Source organism: Meleagris gallopavo, chromosome 7 (assembly GCF_000146605.3).
Source record: "Meleagris gallopavo isolate NT-WF06-2002-E0010 breed Aviagen turkey brand Nicholas breeding stock chromosome 7, Turkey_5.1, whole genome shotgun sequence".
NCBI lineage: Eukaryota > Metazoa > Chordata > Aves > Galliformes > Phasianidae > Meleagris > Meleagris gallopavo.
In genome coordinates, this window is record NC_015017.2 from 25,304,301 (window position 1) to 25,324,769 (window position 20,469).

The 20,469-nt window shown below is 37.4% G+C and overlaps 1 protein-coding gene across 1 annotated transcript in view; it reads right to left on the minus strand.

The window, feature by feature from the left end:
- MYLK (myosin light chain kinase) overlaps positions 1-5,625 on the minus strand; it is a 125,019-nt gene extending 119,394 nt beyond the window's left edge. The window contains exon 1 of the mRNA XM_003207685.4: positions 5,465-5,625. Within this exon, the coding sequence (XP_003207733.1) occupies positions 5,465-5,614 (150 nt within the window). The 5' untranslated portion in view covers positions 5,615-5,625. The remainder of the gene's footprint in view (positions 1-5,464) is intronic.
- Between the last annotated feature and the right edge of the window lie 14,844 nt (positions 5,626-20,469).

Sequence of the window (20,469 nt, forward strand, 5' to 3'; positions counted from 1 at the left end):
ACAGTCAAGTGACTACAAGAACTAATTCATTTGTTATTCTTTATGTCCTGTTTTCTTTGGGCCATATGCGCAAATTGTTGTCATCTTCAGACGAAAAGTTACTGTATATGCTAAGTGTGGGCATACAACACAGTTTCTAATTGGCAGTTTACTAAGCTCAGTTATTCTGCTCATAGTGAATAATATATTCCACAGAGTAACATTTACTGAAGTATAGTGAAAAGGTACAGAAAGGCAATGCAAATTCAGAAATACTGATAAAAATGTATTTTTCCATTTCACCTCATTCTACACATGAATTATAAAGATCTCTATAAAGCAATAAAGACATGCAGAGTTGACTTGGAATCTTGGGATTTGTAGCAGCTTTAAGCAAAGTATTTTCAGAAGAACAAGTATTACTTTGTTCTGTCTGCCCACAAGTTTACAATAACACACTGATTTACAGAAACTAAGGCTATTATCATCACCAGAAAGCCTAACAAGAAATGCTTTTAATGTTGGTTGGTTTTTTTTTGTTTGTTTGTTTTTGTTTTTTTAATGGAACATTTCCAGGTGCTCAGACTCATGCAGTCATGCATAGTGCTATAAGCTCTGTGAAGAAGAAAGGTGTAAGAGCTTAGATCACTTCTAGAGAATCACTGCAACACATTCTCAATGTGAGAAGGAGAGCTCAGATGTCAGATCTCTCATTTATCAGTCAAGAAGAATGACCATCTCTGACCTCCTGACTCTGCCTGAATTGTAGCAGGCCTTCAGCACATCAGTTGGAGGTAGATTCACTGCAGATTGGAGGCCTGGATTCCATGAATTATCTCTAATACTACATTCAGTACATAAAAGCAGAAGCAGTCTTTGGAAAATTGATCACTGTGATAGCTAGTCATATTCCTGCCTGTATCATACAGAATTAGAGAACCTTCCATCTAATGTAATCAAATGATTTAGCTGTTACTGGCAGGCAATAACCTGCCTATCAAGTTTCCTAAAATAAATTCAACCTACGTGGACAATCAAAGCCCTTATTCTGGACTGGTCATCTGTTCATGAACTGTACACAATTCACAGATCTTATTTGTTTCAGCATGCACTTAGATACTAGGCAGTCCAGATGTTACATGTAAAAACGTATGCTGTCTGGTTTTGCCCTGTAGGTTTCCAAACTTCAAACTGCATCCATGAGTGAACAGAGCCAAATAACATGTCAAAAGCAGAATATTTTTTTTAACTTGGAGTCTAGAGCTAGAGTGAGTATGAACTCAAAAAAAACCAGCAGTGAGTAATGACATGCTTTGATTATAAACCTTCTCCACATGTGGCCTTCTGCAGAGGTTTGGAATACATTGCGCTTGTTGTCTATTAATGACTATTTTATTTTCCTACATAGGAAAAGCAGAATTTTATTTAAAAAAATGTGATTGATCCCAGCACAGGTGGCAGAATCATTGTCAGTCTCCCCATTGCTTCTTGCTTCTCTCTGCCTGATCTTGGCAAATTTGCTCAGGCACCATGCTTCACAGGGTACCAGTATAACCAGCAGCAACAAAAGTCACTCAGAAGTTGGCAAGTTCACACACATCACTGGACTTAACTGAGATTTGAATAAACAGACACAGATCCAGTGTTGCAGCAGGATAGTAGAAGGAAAATCAGAAAGCATATTACATAAGGGAAGGATTTGACGTGAACCTGGCTTGCCTTAAAATTTACCATCCAGTTCCCTTATTTGAAGGTGGATAAAATGGGAAGAGCAGGATAATAATTACTCAGTGGGTATCAAACTCTGATCCAAAATGCCACAACATCTACATAAACTCTGAACTACATCTGTCAGTAAATGTTTTTACATGAAATCCAGCCCTTCAGATTAGAATAGCAGACTAGATTTAGTAGCTTGATATCTTGGTTCTGGCAATGGACCATATATGATGGTTCACATGAAGCAAAAATCAATACGTACTGCACTGCTTCCAACCATGCATCCAAGGACCTGAATTCTTTCCTGACCCCTAGGCAGTCAGACCATGATCTGTAGCACATTTGGCTGTTCCTCTCAGACAGAGCTGTAGCACAAGTATTTCTTAGGCTTATAAAATTAATGATCATCAATATTACCCTCAAGAATTATACAAACATACAGACAAAGCAGGTTAACTGCCAGCAGCAATCAAATACAGACGTTAATATCACTCTGGGTAGGGACAAGTTTTTTGAAAAGTAATGGTTGACTTGCCATTTTTTACTGCTTGACACTCAGTGACGTTACAGCAAAGAGCAAAAAATGCTCATGTTATGTTTTGGCATAGCCATTCTATTGCTATTTAAGTTCAGCAAAATTATGTGAGCAACTTAGATGTCCATGTAGAAGAGGCTAGAAGAGTGCCTGGAGAAGATAACCTTGTCTTACCATAAGTGGTTCCACACCTCCATTTGAGTTCCAGACCAAAATAATGTTCATACACACTTGAAAATGATGAGCTAACTTTCTGCCCTGAGGTCACACTGAGAAATTGAAGTCTGCAGTCAAATATAGTTAAACTTGCTGAGAATTTAGCAAGAAAAACAGAGTGGTAATGAGAGAAACATAAAAAAAACTGAGATTAATGCTATCTCCAGATCCTTTCCACCTGCAATTTCCTACATCTATAGACTATTTCTCAATTTCTGCTCTCTCTTTGGTCTTCAGTTGGCATTTCACAGAATTTGTCTGTAAGAAAGAAAAGCAAGAATCTTCACTTTAGGGTTCTCTCTCCCTTGTCCACTTAATGAGAGCACAGGATCATCACAATATCAGATTTATATCCTGTCTTGGATTCTCATAATATTTTTTTCTGTAAAGATAGATTCCACTACAGAGGAACTCTTTGAAGAAAATCTCCTGTCTAGCCATATTTAAAACTTTTTACTTTCGTTTAGCCTTAGTTCAATATTTATACTGTGTGATAAAGCAAAGTATCAGTAACAATCCATCATAACATCTGTAGCTTATTTTCCAGGATAGAAGAATTCAAGTATGTTCAGTAGCTCTCTCTATTGCTAAATTGTAATAAATTCTGTCCTTCTGAATCTTTGGAATGTTGCTATGAAGTTACATTGTACACAACAGCTAAACATGGACCCAAATGATATAACCACTGAGGCTGCTATCTCGTAGGACTACAGCTAGTGAGTGACAGCGTCCTTCCAAACTATGCTGTCACATTTTCACCCAACCCTGTCCATGTTACCAGACAAGGAGCACAAGGAAGATATTCATTTGAATCCAACAGTTGCAACAGAACTAAACACAAGCCCTCCAAGTACATTACATTATAAACAACAGAGCACGTAAACTGAATTTCAGTAGGCAGTATGATCATTAGAATCTTATTTTTCCAGCACATGTTAATAAGGAGAACATGCAGTGTTACATTACACTCCACTTCCAACTATTATAGTATAGATTGTTCTCCCTCCCCCTCAAATTGCAAGTTTGTATCTTGGCCTCCGACAAGAGTTGATTCCAGAGAATTTGGAATTAATGCACAATAATAGATATTGGCTGTTTTTATGTCTACGGCTGTGTCACATGCTGCTACTTCTCAGCTGCATCTGCTCATAGAGGCAAAATGAAACTGCAGTAAGTAAATACCAGACAATACTCTGCAAGGCAAGAGGCTGAAGTGCCAAAGACAGTGGCTATAATTATGCATCCCGGTTTGCCAATCTGTGGAGGCAGCCTATTCACCACAAACTAACTGAAGATCCCACATGTATTTCAACAAAGCTCTGATCTTAAGGTCTAGCACTTACAAAGCATTTTGAGCTATAAAGGTTTAAATCAACAGTCCGACATGCACGCAGCCAGTGTGTTATCATCTGTGCACTCTGAGGGACAGAAGATTAAAGGATTCAACCATACTCATATACCAAAATGAAATCTAAATTACATTTCTGTCATCAGGGAGGTTCAATCCAGAAACTCAATAAAAGCTTAATTCTTCAAGGAACTTAAATCTTTGTTTAGTTAGTACTGAATTTGCGTATTTTGTCCAGGCTACAGAAAAATAAAAAACAAGCTACAGATTACCCTGAAAAAAAAACCTCAAAGCAGTGATTGCACAGTAACTTGTGGGTAACTAGTTTTTAGTGTTGCTTTAATTTAACTAATAACATTCTGCAGATAGCACCAAAATTGAAAATATTTTACTTGAGCATTTAAATAGAAAACATAAGAAATGTAAAAGCTAAAATTTAGCAACATCACACGCTTTAACATTCATTCCACGTACTGGTATTGCCACTTGCAGTTCTGTCTGGAAGAACCAGTCACAGCGTAGTATCGTGCATCAGTGTCACATAAATAAAGTAGCAGCATGTTGTCATTTCTCTGCTGTTTGCAACTAAGCAAGGTGAAATAATGAAAAAACGGTAAGAAAGGGGATGTTCATTGGGGCTGGAATATGTCATACACACAGAGAAGTTTTCTGAGTATCATCTCAAAATGATGATAACTCTGAGAAAAAAATATCATTTTGAACTTAAACCTAATATAATCCAGTACTTGTTGAAAAATCCCAGTTCCCAGCCTGCTCTTGCATAAATAAATAAGATAAATATCAGATGCCCTCTATTGGCCCTCTGTTTATGTTAGGTTCAGAAGTTATAAATTTCCCAAATTCTTTCTAGTCCTTGCTTTTGTTACAGTGAAGTTGTAGTTTCCTGCCTCTGTCAGAGAAATCCCACCACTTCAAAGAACAGAACCGCATTCAGTCTGATGATATAGCTGTCAGCATGCAATCAGAGCATGGACAGGAGGAAGCTGAGTGGGCTGAGACAGAAAACTACTGACTCCAGGAGAAAAATTTGGGTTAAGGGAGAAGAGGATAAACGTAACAAGAGCTCATAGCAGGACTGAAGAATGAAAAAAATGTAGATGCAGCAAGTAAGGACAATTTAATGCCCTTGTGAGGGGAAGGAGAGAACCTGGGATCCATGCACCCCAACTCCTTCAATCCTTTTTAGTTAAGGAAGATGCTCCTTTTCCTTTCAGATTAGCAGATGATGACGCAATTACAAAAACATCACAACTCTCTGTATCAATTCCTAGTGTAATTAGCAGGAAGCACATACTGTAAAACATTAGTTTTTTGTTACACATGAAGCTTTGCCAACAACAGCTTTGGGAAGCAGGGAGATCAATACACCATAGGAGACAGCTCTTGGGGCTGTTTTCCACTGATACTTAATTTGGTCCCTGGTACACCTATCTAGGTTACAATCAGCACACAATCAAGCTATGTAACACTCTCCTCTACTCAGAAACAGACCTGTTACCTCTGCAGGAATGGAAACACTGGTGTAGTCTTTTTGAATAAAGATTCCATATTGGAGAGGCAATTTCACTAGCTGTGCAGACTACTAGGCAGCCTCAGGAAAAGACAGAAACAAAATGGAGAAGCGTTTCACCATCTCTGTTTCTTACCTTCCCCTCAAATCTTGCTGTGGCTCCCAGTTGCACTCGGATATTCCGAGGAGGAAGAGTAAATGCTGGTGCTTCAGCAGGAACCGAGGGGCTGAGTGTCAGGGAGGTTTTGGATACTCGAGTAGATGTCACCAGTTTCACATCCCCCATGATGTGGACTGTAGAAGAGAAACATAAAGAACTTATGAGGATGAATTATTTACAGTTGCAGCTAAGAATCAGAACAGAGGAAAATTTATATATATATATATATATACACATATATACACACGTACGTTACATACATATACACTGCTAAGAGCCTTCAGCCTGAAGTAACAAGTGTTACTTTCTGGGTGGGGAACCGAAACCCACGAAGATTGTGTGCATTACAGTTGTTACAGCATCACAGCCTTGAACTGAACTCAGTTTGAACTCTCAAGTCCCAGGCCAGCTCCTTAACCAAGAAGTCATCCTTTACAACTGCGTTAAATTGTAATAACTTATTTCAGGAGAATATTTTTGCAATGTGACTTTGATTTTCCTGGCCTGCAGTACACCAATATCAGTAAGTCTCAGAAGAAGAGCCAGTGTTAAGTAAGTCTTATGAAATAAAGAGACCTCTGTTTGCACTGGAGTTAAGTTGCGAGTGGGAATGTGGAAAATCTGATTTTTCATACCGTGCTTTCAAGATCGTAAGAAATATCTGGTATCTCTCTCCAAAGTATTGCTAGTACATAATAGATACTTCTGCTGAAATTTCAAGCCTCCACTTCACTACAAATACTTCTACAGCACGTACACTAGTAAAATAGCACCAAATTTTATGCTACATAAATGTCATTTAAGAAATCTCATCACACTCACTACTTCAGATATGACTGTTCTGCTATATACCTTATACTCCCCAATAGAAAACAAACAACAACCAAAACTCTAATATAATTTTAAAGTGTAAAAATCTAGCTTATCCAGGAAAAAATAGTAGTTCCTCTGAGTCCTGCACTATGTCACACAAAATCAAACTAACCTTGCAAAGCAGGCTCTTAGATCTCTGCATTTGCAACTTCTGTAGCTAACAGCAGCGCCAATTCCAGGAGTTATCCCTTGAAACTCTTGCTCAAAAGTTCCAACTTTTTGTTGAGTAAAGTGACCAAGAAAAGCATTTTTCAAAATTGACTGGACAAGTTACGAACATAAAGTTCATTTCTGATAGGATACATTACCATGTATGTTTCTGAAAATCCACTCTGAGAACACAGTGATTCCATACAACACACCTGACATGCTCAGTAAATATAGAGAATGTCAATCTCGAGAAACACCTTATCAAAGCAACAGATGGTGATTTGTTCTGAAGTGAGGGAACCACAGAACTCCAGAGGACAAACAGATAGACAGATTGAAGGAAGTAAGGTGAGCTGTGGGGGAAGTAGAAGGAAAGTAATCAGGTCCTAAACAACTAACATAGTCATTGGTATGGTCAGGTTACATTTCTATTGCGTTTTGGTAACCAACAGGGCAAAAGCTGTCAACAACTTGAAGCCTAATGCTATAATGACACTGTAACATATAAAATAAAGTAACAGCTAGTCTTTCCCTTAAGGACATCTTGCATGGAGTTGTGTTTTTTTCTAAATAGTGTTTAAATAAAATTGAATTTACCAAAGAATATTAGCTCAAATGAGCACAAGCAGTTTTCCAGCAACATAAGCCTCTAATCATCCACATTTAGCAGTCTGACTCTAATTAGCTGTCTATGATGAAGATGCTTCTACTAAATAATTAGGAAGTCTTTTTTCAGTTTAGAGGATGTTTTACAATTATTTTCCCAAAGAGATAAATAAATGCATGTGCAGCCTGGTGTTAATATAGAACTAGCATATCCAAATACTTTAAGAAAACAGCGTTCTGAAGAACAAATCTTATTCCAGCTTAAATTCAATAGACAGGAAAAAATGCAGACACTTAAAAGCTATGGAACACATCTGACACATCTTTTTATTTTTATTTTATTTTTTTTAATATAAGGAGTTTTCTAGAATGATCTTATCCATAAAGTGTTTTTTTCAGTTTGCTGCTGAATAAGATTTCAAAGATGTTTCATAACATTTCATTTCACATGCTGTGCACACCTAGACTATGGTCTTAAAACAAAACCAAGTGTAACAGAAGTTGCAATAAAAACATTGTGGCATTAAACATAAAAGAAAACTTTCATGCAAGTGTTGGCTGGGTGGGCAGTGATGTGGTTAGACAGCATTTCTAATCTGGATGTTTTTTATTCTTAATCCTTTCTAAAAAGCACATAAATCCATACAAATTCTCACAGTGTGCCCTCTAATCTTTGTAATACCAAAGCAGACTAACGTGTTTCAAGCATTTTTTACGGGGAACAAATTTGTCACTCAGTACACATTTGTCACTCAGATCAAAAAATAAAACCCAAAACAAACTCTGAGAATTCCATCTCATCTTTTTTCTCATCCACTTCTTTTATATAAGTAAACACTTACCATCAGCTTCCTTCATAATCATTTAATTATACTGATTTCCTTTTAACGTGTTCTTCCTCTGACACAGAAAAAAAATGAGCTTCAGAGAGGGCATGTGTGTAAGAGAGAGTGAGTGCACACAAGTGAGAGAAAAGCAGAGCTTTGAGTCTTCCTGATATTGCAACTCTCCACCTAAGTAGCTCATTTTTACTCGGTCCAGATATTCTGTTATTTTAGCCAGCCTGCCCTCAATAATCTCTGAACCATCTCTGAAATCTGGACAGAATCTTTTGAGCTCTCTAAATACAGGAGCAAAAGGCCAGTCAAGAGGCTGGAGCATTTGTCTGCTATTTGGGATCCTGGCTGAATTCCCTGCTCGCTGATGGGGCTGCCTGCATGACCTCAGGCAAGTCATTAAGCTTCTCTTTTGCCACGGTTCCCTATTGGTGAAGTGGAGATTATTGTACTTCCTTACCACAGAGAAGTGCTGTAGTATAACTACAATAGAGGATGGGAGTTAGGCTACAGTCACAGGACCATATAGACAGTATAGATTTAAAAAAGGCAGAAAAACGCTATGAAATTCCAGAAACATGGATAGCACGCTTCTTTTTCCCTCTCCAGTGTAGTGGTTTTTCCAAAAAAAAGTATGCATTTTGAAACACTAGGTAAATTTGATTCCCATACATAGATCACTGAAGTTAACAGTTTTTCTAGGGACTAAATGCCATCCATTATGCTTCAAAACATTCAATATTTCAGAACTGACTTGACAGCTTCCTCTTTTCACACACCTCTTTTCCTCTGCTACAGCTTCTTTCTTTACCACAAGGACTAACATGTGGTTACCATACATTTACACAAATCTGAACACACTCTCCACAGAATTACAGAAATGGTTTATTGCAGCCATATCATTTGTGACTATCTTTTCACTCTTACCTTACCAGACCACACAAGGAAGCATCCTGCCTCTTGTCAGCTACCGGTACCAAAGAAACAGCATGCAGGGAGAATGATAAACCACAGGGAATTAGCAACTCAAGTGACAAAGTCATTTGTGGATTTAGCAGAGAAGAGGAGGTTGAAGTGGGAACAGGAAGCAAAGAACTTGCAACCCTGCTAACTGTAGCCACACTGTAGGCAGCCTGTCCTTGTATCAGATCTGACTTGACTAGTGTTCCTTCCTCCATTGCCTCATCCATCAATGACCATCTTGTTCTCACTGATTCTCTACCTAGCTAGCCTCTAGAAAAGTCGTTTCATCAAAAAACATCCAAGGTGTTTTCAACCCAGACCCCTAAGCGTCCAATCAACATTTTTCCAATAAAATTTAATAGCAGCTATTAGACACATCAGTAGGAATGAGATGAGATGCCAAATCTTCTCATGCTACTCTGTGATCCAAAAATTTTGCAAGCTTAAGTTGAGGCAACGTCATGCATGTAAAATCCTGGGGTATGTTCCCACAAAGAGCATTTACATAACTGTCCTGCACAATTCCTGGGAATTACAGGCCAACTTGTGATTTGTGCAAAAGCTTTGACTATCTGAAGTGACAGCAAGAAAATTCTGTGCTAAATTACAATTTAATTTGGGACCATTATGTGAAAGACTTCCCCAGAAGTAAGCAAGTTCTTCAGATCCTATTATTACAGTATCTTGAATTTCACACTCAGCACATCAGCAATGAGCTTTTGCATCAAGCAAGACTCTTGCTTGCACATGGGAAAAACGACAGAGCAGGCTCAAACTGTTAAAGGTGTTCATTTTAACAAAATACTATTGCAGTCCCTACATTGCATTTCAGAAACAGTAATGGTTTATATGACACAAAGCACTGAACTACTTTTACAAGATCAGAGTTAAAATTAGACCTGTCTAATCAATAAATTTAGAGTTTTTTATTTGCATGCCAGTTGTGGCATGGGCTGTACACTGAAATGTTTCCCATGGTAGGATTACCATGAGTGAAGAATTTCATTTCTCTGTGTAAGAGAATAATTCAATACAATATTGATATTTACTTGCATATAGGTTTATTAGAGCATGAGAATTATGATTGTCAACCACCTTTATTTATATATGCCATGTGAGAAAAAAGAAAACACTTGCGTGTTTTTATCAACGAAGAAGAAAAATCATGCCCTCCCCTAACCTTCAGCTTGCACTGCTTAGCAGAGAAATTGCTAGCAAGGATGTGCATTTCTTGCAGACAATGCCAGTTGTAACCATTCCCCAGTTTTCCTCAATTAACAGTGCCATTTAGGGTACTGAAACATCCCAGGCCCATTGAGATACAGATAACCCAACCTCACCTACTCTCAGTGATCATGTTGCTGCAACAGACCATATCTAACAAGAGCCATGGTATCTGCTTTTGCACAATCACACCTTAATGGTTTATTGATATATTAAAGTAGCTGCAGAGAGTATTTCAGGAACGAAGAATTCTACAGAAAACCATGTGAAGAGGGAAATAGATTAATTCCTTTACTAGCATATATTTATCTTGATTATAAACAGATACGCTACATTATTCAATTATTCCGTAACCACCGAGTATTAAAATTTAAGGAAAAAAAGATGTCCATTACAAAGTAGTTGGACATGCAATTTAGAAGAATGCAATACATTTTAAGACTCAAAAACCTTGCATGTTTAATTTGAAACATCAGATTACGGAGCAGTAAAACAAGAAACACGATTTCTTTGCAGCTGTTATCTTGGAAAAAATATGAGTAACTAAATATGACATACATCAGGCAGGTTCAGTACAGCATCCATATCTAAGAATTATTTTATAGCAGAAAATTGAAGCCAGAGGGAAACACAGATGGCAAACGGGATGCAAGCTGGGCTTGTTTTTGCTGATTCCATAAAGGTTTCTTACAGAAACACGTTGGAGAAGGTAATTCAATCCGACTTCAAAACCCGCTACAGTTGTAGTTTATGAACAACATTAAAAGAAAAGGAAAAAAAAAGGTAAGACATAAAGAAAGGTTTTCAGTGCACTAAGCAGCAGGTCAAAATAAAGTTCTACTGGATCATTTTTAATACTCAGTATTTACCAAACCCAAACATCTTAGTCTTGGGAAGGTTAAGTAAAACAGCAAATTTAAATTTCATCATTGACTGCTGGTGACATTTTCATCCACTTGTAACAAAAGAGACCACTGGTCAGACTGGCAGTCCATGAATCCTCAGTGTACCTCTAATGACCACACCTTCAGGGCAGAGGTAAGGGCAAAACTGAGATCGTCCTCTCTGGGGAACATGGCACTCTACTTAGAATTTAAGAAAAATCTCCTTTCACTCTTCAAGTAGCGTAGAGCTTGTGAATCCATTGAGAGTCTGTTTAAGAACATTTTGTCTTCAGTCTTCAAGCTGTTCTTCAGATGTTTAGTCTCTACTCCACAATTGCTGGCCTACTATACGAGTTGGCCTTTCAGGGAGAAAAGTCAACTCACTCCCAAGTTCATTATATACACCTGCAGAATGTCATCACTTTCTGAAAACTTGAAACAACTGTAGCCATTTCAGAGCTGGGACTAAAGCCAGTTTGTCATGCAGAGAGGTAACTCCTTCTTGCCCATCTACCCACAAAGACAAACCTGAGAGGAGACAACGGCAAATGAGAAACAACCTCACTTGAAAGTGGAGCGGGCAAGGGGTCCAAAGAGTAGAGTAATGCACCAGGACAGGGACTGGCACTAAAGGTCCTGGGACGTAAGGGGAACCACAGCAAATATTACAGTTTTATGGAGGCATTTTTACAAACAGCCGAGTTGAGAGTCAGCAGTATGTTTCAAATAGTCTATGACACCCTAAAGAGAACAAAAACTCTCTCCACTGCTTGCCTAGAAGAATGACTTAATATGTCTACAAAGGTACCCACAAAGAATTAAAAACTATAGTGGTAAAAAAAGTAAAGATGTTCAGACTTGAAGAACTGAATACATAAAACATTCTTTTCTTAAGAATGAAAAAGACTTCCTATTTATTTTGGAAGGTATTTTGGAAATAGGAATTTTCCTATTTATTTGAGTGAGCAGTTCAGCAAGGTTTCCAGGAAAGCTAACAAGTTTAATTTCAGATAAAGTTAGCATGGAGCAAGTTCTTTAGGGCCTGAATAGCAGCTAGTTAGAGGAAAAAAAAGACAGAAGTCAAGAGGTTATTGACTTGCCTAATAATATAACAGCAGTGGGTCAGAATTTGGGAAGCAAATATTTTGAGGTACTTTCAGCAACATTTCAAGATATGCAACATAAAGGAAGCTAAGATTCCTTTCTCCTGATTAAGTTAAAAGAAGATTTATAGAAAAAAGTCATGCTTCTGCAACTTCTTAATGGTGGTAGAACATTACACTAAATCAGCAGTTTGTAGTGGAGTTTTTTGGTGTTTTTTGTTTTTTTTTAAACTAACTTCTTTTAGGCGGCACATTTTAAAGAGTAACTATAACATTAAGTTTCTTATATGGTGATTGCTGCAGGTGGTAAATGGCTGTTGTCCATTTCCAAGCTAGTAGGGTCATAAAGTTGCATGAAAGGTGAGTCATGGTAGATTTGCGGTTCATAGAACACAGAATGTTTAGCCTCTACATTTTGCTTTTTGATTTAGTTTCAGATATACTCAGAACTTAAAAGGAGAAAGAGGAGAAAGAGGAGAAAGAGGAGAAAGAGGAGAAAGAGGAGAAAGAGGAGAAAGAGGAGAAAAGAGGAGACCCAAGTCTGCCAAATTCTACACCGTTTGGGAAAATGAACACGTGCACTCTACTGGCTGAGGTGTGCGAACGCCAGGGTAGCATTGGAAAAAATCTGTTGATTTCAGCCAAACATAGACTGGGCTGTGAATAAACAGCACTAAGCTTCAAATTATGCTGCAAATACTTAATACTAAAGGAATTAGTTTCTCTGTTTGAAAGAGCCACTGGTTCTTCATGCTGAGATACTCTGCACGAAGCCAGACTCTGTTCTACCTTCTATGAAGTCCCATTAATTGTCAGCATAAAACCTGGCCCATATCTCCCACAAGTTTATTTTTTTCTGGAAACTGCCAGCATTCTCCAACAATCATTTTTTACACATCAGACCTTGACAATATATTTGGCACTGCAAAGCAAATAAAAACTGCCTTGCTGAAAAAATTAAAACCAAGACATGAGGTGGGTTATATAAAGGCTTTTTTTTTTTTTTTAAATTAGCAAAGAGATAGTTGGCTTTATTTCATAAAATAATCTAAGTTTCACACAGAACTTACTGCTGCAAAATGCTCCAGAAAGTCAGCCAGTTACAGGACTGATAAGTGCACTTCAGACTGCAGAGAAATACTTCTACGTGTTTGATAGCTCACACAACTTAAAGATACAGTGATGTACTAGAGAAAATGAACGTCTGGTAGGTCCACATCATCTTCATCCCCACATTAACTATCAGGCACAGGACAGATTCCAGTGATCTTTTCCCTATCTCTATCCATAGAAAGAAAAGGAGTGGAAGCTTAGAGAGTGCCTTCCAAAGAAAGCTGTACCAGAGATTATGAAAAACAGAAAGCAGTCTTTAGATGATGAAATGTGAACCCCTAAACACATTCTTTCTTTTCTCATTTACTTCTGTCAAAAACATTTTAGAAATAATATAACCAAACAAGACCAGCTCATAACACCAAAGCCACTCTTCTAAGAGCTAAGGTTTCACATCCAGCACTGTATGCTGAAGTCAAAGCCTGAACCAGATAAGGAAGTTTTGAAAAGAGCAAACAAAAATTTGTATAAATTCCTGCATGGAGAAATCCCTCAAAATGAATCCCACTAAGTAGAAAAGTTAAAGTGGCAACTGTATCAAAACACTTAACAGCTTTCAGCAAAGAAAATGAAGAAAAATAAATTCTCAGTGGAAAATGGGAAATATGATGAGAAGTCATAAGCTGTTAATTACACCAGGAGAGATTTAATTTAGACGTTAAGCAAGAAGTTTAAGTAAGAATTGAAAAAGACCTGAAAAAGATTGCTCAAAGAGTCTGTGAAGTCTTCACTTCTGGAAGCCATACAAATATATGATGAGAACAGCATACACAGTTGATTTGGCCTTGGACATGGGAAAGACTAAATGGACTTCTAAAGTCCCTTCCAATCCCATGACTCTATGATTCAGCTGACAATTGATATTAAAATTGGAATATAACATAAGACTTTCACACGCTGGGTCTAGGCTAGCAAGACAACTTGAAAAAATCAGCTTATGAAAACCACAACAGTACCGACACATAAATCATTAACATTGCAAGGCTTACAAGAAGGCAGACAGAAGGAATTTGATTTAATCTTACTTAAACGACAGTTTGCAAATCTCAGCTAAATGTCCAGTTCTGATAACAAGCAAATGCAGCTTTTTTTTTTTTTTTTTTGAGGATGCAGAGTCAGATATGCAGGCAAAGATATTGGTGCCTTTAAAGATACTTCCTATTTGAAATATAAAGAAGTTTGATTCATTACATTCAAACACCTTACTACTTAAAAAAGCTCTTTTTACATATTTGGGTCACTTATTTCTATTTGTAAGCTTGTCAGGTACAAAATGTTACATGAATTACAACAGATTTATTCAGCTTGGATTCCACAAACGCACACAGTGCACACTCTTGAATTTATCATCTTAAAATCATCCATGGAAGAAGATTCATATGTGAAACAGTGGTTTGAAGCCCCTTCACAATTCTGTGGGGCTGCTATGAACAGAAGAGCTCAATGAATATATCAAATTTTACTCTATCAGAAGGAAAAAGAAGTGGAATGAATAATAAAATCTTTCTTTTAAAATCTTTTAAATCATGGTTACAATGCACAGGTTGTCCTATTCCCTCTAAAAGGCCTAAACAAGGTTTAACACTACAATGTTCTGGTGAAGATATTCAACAGATGCTTGTTTCCATCTGTCACATCAGCTGGTCTATCATACTGGGAGTAACTGACCTACTGGCAGTGAATGATGGAAGGTAAATATTGTTTTGTGCCACTGCCAGGCAAAAAATTATATCTGGCAAGGAGAGAACTGTGAAGAAATGGAAGATCTGAAATTTAAGAAAATAAAAACAAAATAAACACAGGAATAAAATGGAAAAAAAATCACAGGAGACAAGTCTAAGGATGCAGGGAAGCTGGGTTGGGAGAAGAGTCCAGTCACAGAGAAGAAGAAAAAAGAATATATGATGAGGATTGCTAAAGGCCTATCAATTTTCAACTAAACAGGCAGTATGGCTGAGAGTTAATAATGTTCTATTGTTGAATTTCATGACACCTTCTTAGATTCTCTTTCCCCTCCTAAGAACAGACAAATAATCCAAGAGTGACTGAGATTCATACAAACTTATTTTGACAGACTTTCATGCACAAAGTCAGGTTGTTGAAGAATCATTCTTTCCCCTTATTTCTTTTTAAGCTTTGATGTTGCAAACTGTTTTCTATTCCATGCTCCTCCCATCCACAGAAGTTACTCACATATTTTGTCTAGTTGCCAGTCTAGGGCAATTTTCCTTTATGTAATATGCCAACAACTACTCTGAAAGTCCATACTGAAAGCAAGCAGATCAGAAAGATGCCAGCTATCCAAGTGTTTACACAGATGTGAATAAAACTGTGAAATATTGATATTAGTAACAGAGAAACGCATTCTCGCTTTTTAAAGATATAGCATTTAAGCAGATTTTTCAAAGATGACGTGAAAAATGAACAGTTTTCAAAAGTCACTGATACTTACTACATGATCTTTTTGGTATATATCCTGTATGTACAAAAAAATTCAAGATTTCTCTACCACTTTCAATTCCCTTTTCCTGAAGGGATTTCTTCTTTAAAAATAGATTAAGAGAAACATCCCTTTGTTTCCCTTAAAGTAGCTTCCTAACCACCACATTGAGATACACATAATAAAGTAGCACATCGAAGCCCTAACCAAGATGGAGATTTGATCTCTCTTCATCAGGTTAATTCTGACAATCAATATCAGCAAAGGAGACCAGAAGGCAGAACTGAGCCAGTTTGTGTTCTGTTCCTGGTCACACATCATTCCAGAAGTAGTTTATCCGGGTGAGTAATAGACAAAACAATATTGTCTCACTTCAGTTTCAGCTAAGTCAGTAAAAAGGGTGCCAGCGTCCTCATGGCATCTGAAGGGGGCCCGGCCCAAGGCAAGCTCTTCCTTATGGGCACTGCAGTTTCCAAAGAGCGTTTTAGAACTGGACGTGCTTTTAAACTTCACAGAGAAGCTCTAAACCAGATGTGCCTTAGAGGATCATTTATCAATTAAAAAATGACTAAGCCTGCAAAATAAGGACATCTTGAAAATAACTGTATGCCTCAGCTTTAGGTATCTGGGAACAAGAAGTTCTTCATTAACCTGGAAATAACAAAATAAAAAGGAGAGGGAAATGTGAGCTTTGATTAGTACTAATGGGTTTATAAAAGTTCCCAAGATTTAGAAAATTCTTTGAAAGATGACTAAGAAACTATCAATAAAACCCACACTGCTTTTCCCCATAAACACAGACTGTTTTCCTGTATCAGGAACAACCAGAAAATTGCCCTAAGAAACCATCACAGACAGCATCACATTGGAATCAGAGTTCTCACAAAACACAGAAATCCCCTTTCAGAAACCCCCTCCAGTCTAGAAACCAGCACTAAATGAGGAAAGGACAGAAAACTGCTTATTCCAGTGGACCTACTGGGAAGATGAAGTATAGGCACAATTCTATGAAATAACAGTTTTATCAGTTGTACAAGATTATTTCATTTTCTTTGGAAGTTTTTAAAAGTCAGGCAGTCATTTCTAATACAAAACAGTTAAAAGGAAATTCATAACCAGAACCAGTAAACAGAGAGTAGAAATCAGAGCACTGAAAACTGCAAAGGTACATAAACCAATGAACATAAAGTTCATTGGTCTTGCTGAGGAAATGCCTGGAATATTTGCACCTCATGTGATACATATCCGTGTCCGCTGATCTTGGAATGCTTAGGCTTGAGTTCTAAAGGATACCTCCAAAATCACATGCAAAGTGATTGATTGCTGGAAGAACTTTGTAAGCACAAACACTTAAAGAAATCAAACTCCTAAGGACTCAATTGTTTCTAGGGGAAAAAAAATGAATTAAAGTAGTCAGAAGGAGGAATTAATTTATTTTTAGTATCAAGTATAGTTTCTGAAGAATCTAACTGTGAAGAAGAGATAAAGATAAGGTAATTGAAAAGACCAGATGAATATACAGACTAGATACATGCATCACTAAACTCCAGATAAACAGGACAATATTTTGACAAGTCTCAGCATATCTCAATCTTAATTACTACCTCCAGAGTCTGCAACACAAGAAGATCTTTTTGTGTAGCACCACCTTATAACAGAATTGAGTCTATTGGACTTCGTTGAAAAATCTATCTCCTGCGTTATGAAGGAGATGTTTTGTTTGGTTTTTGGGGTTAGTTTTTTTTTTTTTTAACATTATTTGAGTTCCTTTTTTGAGGGTGTGGTGAGGGAGGATTGTTTGCTTGTTTGTTTGGGAGGCTTTGTTTTATCAGTACAGAGATATATCCTACAGATACCACTACTCATGACCAAAATGCTGAGCTTGCAGTTTAAATATGCACTAGCATATTTAAAATTGAAGGTAAAGTACGGAGAGTGGGTAAGCACAGGTAAATATTGTTGGGTTGTTGTGGGGTTTTTTTTGTTTTTTTTGTTTGTTTGTTTTTTTAATTGCTATTATCATGTTTTCATAAGGTAGAAGAATCTCTTAAGGTATGAATATAACTTTATAGCTAGTTTATTTTCACAGTGTCACAGAAGTGAATCAGCATACATTGACTAGGGATCTGGTAGAACAACCTTCTGTAAGAGTTTTGGCAGCTCAGTGTAAACCCATTAATCATAAACTACGTGCTACTGTTCTGTGAGATCTGCAATCACAGTTGACCTAGCATTATTTATTCTATTTCTTATCTGGAAGGAAAAAGCAGCTTCCCAGAATCTGCCTTGATAGGGCACAGGACAAAGGATTTCTGCCTCTGGGGCAACAGCCTCTTATTTAGAAGAGCTAAGTTATCTGAAACGGCAGACAGAGCAGCTAGCAAGAGTTTTCTTCAGGTTAAATAGCACAGTCCTGTTTTCAAATAGTAGAGATAATTTTGAAGCATCTTTTTCATTTGCTTTAATAGATAATCCTTAATAGAGTAAATTCCACAGAAGTTGGAGTAATATGAATAGAGGACGGGGTCCAAGCTGCCAGATTGTGTTTCTGATCCTGATTCCCTCTCAGATTGTGATTTTCTTCTCTGCCATTCTCTTAATACATCCCCTGATTAGTGCAAAAATGCTACTTACATTTGAGATGGTTATGACCTTTTATTTTTAAATGCATTTGAAAACTCTGGATCAAAGCCCTGCAGCAAAACAGTAGGGCTTGAGTCTTTAGTTTCTAATCAACTTTATTATTTGCACCATATGTGCCATTCGTGTTAACTTTGTATGACCAGGAGTGACAACAGTTTATATGTAGGCATTCAGAAATAGAGGATGTCTATAAAATATTGTATGTAAGGATAAGATTGTACAAGGATGTACATAAAAGGTTACAGAAATTAGGTAGGTCGTCACAAGGTGCCCGTTGCAGCTTTGTGTTTTGTCATTAACTTAAAGATCAAAATCAAGAGCAGGATTTTTTTTAATGGTATTTCAATCCAAGTGATCAGAGCTAGCATTTCTGCTTATGTTTGGTTCTACAGCAAAAAATAAAAATCAGAATAATTCATGTAACAAGTGACAATGAGGCTTTTCCAGGACCCTAGAAGATAACATTACACTATAACCAGCAGGTCATCAGCAATTTTAATACACTCATACCATCGTGAACACAAAGCCAAAACAAATTCCCTTGTTGAGGAATGGAGGGAAAAAAAAAGAACATTCAGAAGATTCACTGCTGCTCAGTTTTCTATTTTAAAGTTTTTGCTAGGGAATAACAGCAAGTACAAATGAGAAAATGCAGTAGAATTCCAAACAAGAATTGATTTGTTAGCATAACAGACTAACAGACAAGAGCAGCTTTTCCCAGCACTGTTACCTCAGCCCATGAAATATCTGTAACAATTATTAACTGTTTTCTACAAAGAGGCTCCTTTGCCTGAAAATCAGACACTGTTCTGGGTTTATTGGTGCTATGTACGGAAAGAGATCTGGCAAAACACTTGTGGTTAAACAATTTCCACAGGTTTTTGATATCACAATTAGAAATTATTAGAACAAACTTGAATTAAGAATAAAATTGCCCCATTTGGAAGTGTTTCTTGTAAGTCTAAAACTTAAACTAATTTCCTGAGGCTGACAAACATCTCAGTTACCATTGCCATCCCTAGTCACAGCAAGCTTTTCCTTCCAGAAGTGGCCTTTGTCTGCATTTGAAATCCAAGCTTAATGCAAACCCACATCAAGAAGAAACAGGGTAAAACAGATCCATGCTGAGTCTGTATGTGTGAAGCTGCAGATATTCTTGCTGCTCTAGTCACAGTAATTGTCTTTCAGCTGAAAATCTACTGGTCTGATTCAGCAAATGACTGCTTTGCTCCTGTGTCATATAAAGCCACAGGAAAATGAATCTACCCTTCTGCTAGGATATTTTTTATTTTTTTTTTTTACATATGTTAGCTGGGTAACAGCAGCACTGAATCTTAGAAGCTTGTAAAATGAATTAAGCAGACAAATGCAGCGTATTTGTTTTCAGTTCAACAGGAGGCTCTTATATTAAATACATATGAAGGAAGAGACGTGCTAAATTGAACTAGCCTGAAGGCTCAAAGTGATATTAATTCCACTTGCATTCTACCATGTGGATCCAATGATCAAAGGGGTTTGGAAGCGAGAAGGGAATAATGGAAATATCAACACTCAGCAATACTCCATTGCCTCAGGACAGCGCAGGATGCTAACAGATGTCAGGGAGCAGTAGGGCTATCTCTTCTCACATCGAACAGAGGATGGAAACTACAGGCACACTGAATTTTCACGCACCAGCCTCAAGTCTTCAAGAGGCTGTTATGAAAAAGTGCTAATTTCACATCTACCCATCTTCTTTACAAACATTTTGTATACATTTGTATACATTTATATAAAGCACCACTTGTGATAGCTAACAGAGTTCCTCTTACCATGAGTTTGAAGGGATAAGAGAGCCAAAACACATTAAGTGCTTTCACAGCAAGTGAAAATTAGCAGATAAGATTTTGAAGAGGCCAGGGGAAGATCTATTGAGTAGGCAGGTGCTTATTTGCCAAGAGCACTTGACATAGGATCACAGAAACGGCTTGGGCTGAAAGGGACCATAAAGATCTTCCAAGTTCCACTCCCTGCCACAAGCAGGGTTCCCACTCACCAGATCAAGCTGCCCAAGATTCTATCCAACCTGACTCTGAGCACCTCCAGGGACAGGGCACACATGATTTGTTTTGTTCAAGTTCTCTTTGCCCTTCTGCCACTGACTTTA